We start from the raw sequence: 4,744 nt of genomic DNA, 5'->3' as shown, positions 1-4,744 counted from the left end.
CAGGTGGAAAACGCCTCCCAAGAAGAGATGTCACTACCAATTTCGTTACTGCTCCAGCATATTAATTCACCCAGTTTTAAGGTATGGTGTGGCCGAAGCACAGCATGTTGTCCATTTACTGAAAACCAAAACTCTCAAAGCGATGGAAAGTTTTGTTACGAGACCTACACACACACACGCACACACACGGGTGGATTGTAAACTTTTCTCTCACCTTTTTCCGTTTTCCTTAGCGATACCCTTTTTACCCAACCCGGGTTGCCCGTCCCGAGCAGCCTTTCCAAATAGAGCAGTCACTTAACACGGGTGCGAGACGTAGAGAAAAATTACCAATTCCATCGAAAAGTTGATTAAACTTGTAACTTTTATTTGCAGAAGACGGGACACATGCTTCTCCGGCCGTTACCGATTTCTTAACAGCGTTGTTTTTCTTTCGGACCTCACCTATGTGATATCCGTCAGTGATTTTGCGTCATTAAACGGCCCGCACATCAACCAGCAACAAACCGTGTGTGAGAGAGAGAGAGAGAGAGAGAGAGAGAGAGAGAGAAGAAGAAGAAGCAAACGCAGCGGACTCTAATTCGGGTGAACTTCATAACGGGCTTTGTGGAAATATTTTCCGACGCTACGCCACCAACCCAGCCAACCGAGAGCGCACCCTGGTAGGGAGCAGCCACCGAAAGGTGTCCATCTCGGAAGATTCACGCTTCACTTCCGTGCAAAAGCGGCAACAACTACAACAACAACAACGACAATGTGCCGAACCGGACCGCGACCATGAGGGTCGCTGGCCTGTGCCACCGATCGACGCGTGTCTCGGTGGATCGCCGAATTTTCGGAGGTATATAAGCCACCGGCCATAGCCTTCCAAAATCAGTTCTTTCTCTGGTCTCGCTATCTCTGGTACTAGTGTAGGTGCGAAGAAAAGTGTACGCAAAATCAGCGCGATTGGTCAACCGACAGTGCACAATGCGTATGGTACGTTAGTTCCACAGTTCCCCCCAAAAAAAAAAAAATGGTTCCAAAACTTCCAGTGCTTCTCGTGTGCTTGTTTGTGGGTTTCTATTGCGTGAAAGTGGGCAATCGTGATCCAGTAGAGCAAACGGTGAACTATTCTTTCGGGGCAGCACAATAGCCCAGCAGCAGGCCCAACTTCTCTGGGCATCTGATAAGATAATTGAAGAACCAGTGAAAACCTAACGGGACCCAAGCGTGTTTGGATCATATTCACTTTCTTCTCGGCTGCCATCGTTCGACCGATACGGTGATCTTGCGATTCGGGAATGAGTGAAGTGATTGGGCCAAATCGATAAAGGCAAAAGTGAAACGCACGCAGCAAAAACTGAACCGCGCTCAACGTTTCGTACGAACCGTGTCCAAAAACCTTCGTTTCTCGGCTTCCGCCAACATCACTTTCATAACCGTGTAATTCCCAACGCCAAATGAACCTATTGATCAGTGCATCACCGATCGATCAGAAATGATGGACCAAAAAATACACTCTCGCTCTATCGTGGCCGCTTTTGCATGATTGAGCTCCGGAGAGATGGGAAAAAGGCATCACACCTCACTCCAGCATTTGTTTGCTGCTTTGGGGAACCATTTCGATTCGGCAGAAAATTTGATGGAAAGTGCCCCACATTAGTTGGGCTAAGTGGAAACAATTTAAATCGCACACCAGCCCAAACAAATGGCGAAGAGCAATGGCTGTTACGTTTGATGTGCGTCTGCATATGGCCTACGGATTGCGGATGGCTGTGAACTTCGGCTTCCGGTTGTGCATCAATCCATATTGCAATTATGCATTATGAAATGTTGTGCATTCCTATGTCTAATTGGTGGTTGGGAGTATGTTTTCGATCCACACCATTTATTACTTCGTTGCAAATTCGTTTTCGATGCGATTATGAACTCTTCCGAATGATTATAACATCGACGGTGGGGTTTATTTTGTTGGTAAATTTGATGGGTTGATGTTAGGTCCACATCGATCATGTAACGTCTGTTTTGCTAATAATTATCACAATTTAATGAGAGAAAAAACGAAAACCCATTACTCCGCTTTGCTTGCATAACATCAATTTGACAAGCGAGTTTTAATCACGCAATCCTGTTGCACTCCTTCCTTTCCCCCCAGTTTATTATCCCTTGCTGCCTGGCCCTGCTGGTGGCACTGGCCACTGCTGAGGGAAATGCTGCATCGGAACAGCAGGCGGCCGCCGAAAAGAGAAGCGTAGAAGCTGAGCCAAAGGATTCTCAACGTCTTGAGAAACGAGGAGCATCGCTGGACGAATGGAGCCAACTTTCCCACGGTTACGCTGACCAGCACAGCTACCAGCAGTATCAGCCCCAGCTGCAGTATCACCACCAGCAGCAGCATCATCATCACGTGAAGTACGAGGAACCGATCAAGACGATTACGATCGAGAAGAAGATCCCGGTCCCGTACACGGTGCACAAGCATTTCCCCTACACGGTCGAGAAGAAGGTCCCGTACGAGGTGAAGGTACCGATCCCAAAGCCATACCTGGTTGAGAAGAAGGTCCCGGTGCACATCAAGGAGTACGTCAAGTATGCCGTCCACGTTCCAGAACCCTACACCGTCTACAAGAAGATCCCGTACGAGGTGAAGGTCCCAGTAGACAAGCCGTACGAAGTGAAAGTCCATGTCCCGAAGCCGTACATTGTCGAAAAGAAGGTCCCGTACGAGGTGAAGGTTCCGGTTCCGGTTCCGGTGACCGTCGAAAAGAAGGTGCCGTACGAGGTGAAATACGAGGTGGCCGTCCCGAAACCGTACACCGTCTACAAGAAGGTCCCGTATGAGGTGAAGGTCCCAGTTGACAAGCCATACAAAGTCGATGTCTTGAAGCCGGTGAAGGTGGAAGTGCTGAAGCCGTACCCGGTGGTCGTCGAGAAGAAGGTCCCGTACGAGGTGAAGGTGCCAGTTGACAAGCCGTACGAGGTGGAAGTACCGCGCCCGGTAAAGGTTGCCGTCAAAGTGCCAGTTCCGGTGCCGTACACGGTCGAGAAGAAGTTCCCGTACACGGTGGAGAAGGCAGTGCCATACGAGGTGAAAGTGCACATTGATCGCCCAGTGCCCGTCTACAAGGAGGTGAAGTTTGCCGTCCACAAGGAAGTTCCGGTGCCAGTGAAGGAGAAGGTTATTGTGCCAGTGCCAGTTAGCGAAAAGAAGCCGGAAGCTGAGTACCACCAGGAGCAGCACCAGGAAGTTCAGCATGAACAGCAGCATCAAGTCCAGTACGAGCATCAGCATCAGCAGCAGCAGCAGGAGCATTTCTACCACGATCAGCCCCAGGCGCTGGCTTACCACCAGGAACCTCAATCCTACCACGAGGAAGCTGCCCATGCCGCTTACCAGCAGGAGGTCCAGCACCAGCAACAGCAGCAGCAGCTGCATCAGCAACATCAGCAGCAACTGCAGCAGCAGCATCAGCAGCATCAGCAGCAGCTGCAGCAGCAGCATCAGCAACAGCAGCAGCAGCAGCAGTTCCATCACCAGCAGGAACAACAGTATCACCAGTACCAGCAGCACCAGCAGCAGATATACAACGCTCACCAGCAGCAGCAGTACCAGCAGCAGGAGCAAAACCATCACCAGCAGCATTACGAATCGCACTAAACGTTCCTTGCCCGAGTGCACGAGCATGTGTGTGCTGTTTGGAATCGCCGACGGAAGACTGCCAGACTGATCGCGATCCGGAATGATGTGATAATGTTTCTTTACCCTTTAAGTATAGCTGCCTCGTGACGCTTTGCAACGGTTACGCGAGATCGGAGGAACCCGGTTTGGCTTATCCCTCTAACGCCCCACAGATGTCGAAAGAGTCCTTCGTTTCTCGCACACTCGTTACTGTGTGTGCTTTACAGTTTAAGAGAAAGACGGCTGCCGTATAGTCGCAGTCGCAATGCGCGTTCGCAATTCAGCAAAAGGGAACGCGGCCAACGAGAAAAATCTTGAAATGATCGGATGCACAAACGCGACACATCTCGGCCAACCTTCTCAGCATAATCGGTCCCGGTTCGGAACGGATGCATCCAAAAGGACTGGGAATGCATTCCTACTACGAATGGGACCAGTTTCGGGAGAAGCGAGATGGGTGGGTTTGTCGATATTTGCATCAAGTTGTTGTTAGTTGTTGTATTGAATGACTGAAAAATTAAAACAGATAAAAAGGAAAACAAATATAAACAAAAAAAAAGTTATGATCACAAACACTTTTGCCTGAAGTTAAGTTTTCTTTAACTCCTAGTAGTGATGTTTAACTCCGGCGAACTTGAGAAGAACAAATTTTCAGCCCGTCCTTCGACTTTTCCAACGTTTTCCAGACATCGCGGAATGAAGCGCAAACAATTGGAACAAATCAACTTTTACCAAACCACTCGAACACGAACTGGGCCGAACTACAAACGGTGCGCTGGATGCTCCGATCCGATAATTTGTATGCAATACCATTCAAATCCCGCTTAATTTCGTCCATTTTTCCAGCCTCCACCACGGCATCGATGGTAGGCGGATTGCAAAATTTAAATGAAGCGTAATCTAATTAGGTGGAAAATTCATAAAACCCCGAGCCGAGCGAACGGATGCCCAAAACCCCAGGTGGCCCCCGGTCGGCCGATCATACCAATTGCGAAGTGATTCTGCTGATTTCGGAATTCATCATCGGGCCGGCAGACATTCGGGCGATAAAGAGGTGCCAATGCAATGGGCAGGAAAAGAAAG

The 4,744-nt window shown here is 49.3% G+C and overlaps 1 protein-coding gene across 1 annotated transcript; it reads left to right on the top strand.

Annotated features, from left to right (window-relative positions):
- The first annotated feature begins 539 nt into the window (after window positions 1-539).
- Window positions 540-4,234, top strand: LOC118509817 (RNA polymerase II degradation factor 1-like). The gene is made up of 2 exons (XM_036050969.1): window positions 540-978; window positions 2,138-4,234. Exons 1-2 carry the CDS (start codon window positions 970-972, stop codon window positions 3,638-3,640), a joined length of 1,512 nt encoding a protein of 503 aa, XP_035906862.1. The 5' UTR covers window positions 540-969; the 3' UTR covers window positions 3,641-4,234.
- Window positions 4,235-4,744: the final 510 nt, after the last annotated feature.

Source organism: Anopheles stephensi, chromosome 3 (genome assembly GCF_013141755.1).
Source record: "Anopheles stephensi strain Indian chromosome 3, UCI_ANSTEP_V1.0, whole genome shotgun sequence".
Taxonomy (NCBI): domain Eukaryota; kingdom Metazoa; phylum Arthropoda; class Insecta; order Diptera; family Culicidae; genus Anopheles; species Anopheles stephensi.
This window is presented reverse-complemented; position numbering and strand designations above follow the sequence as displayed.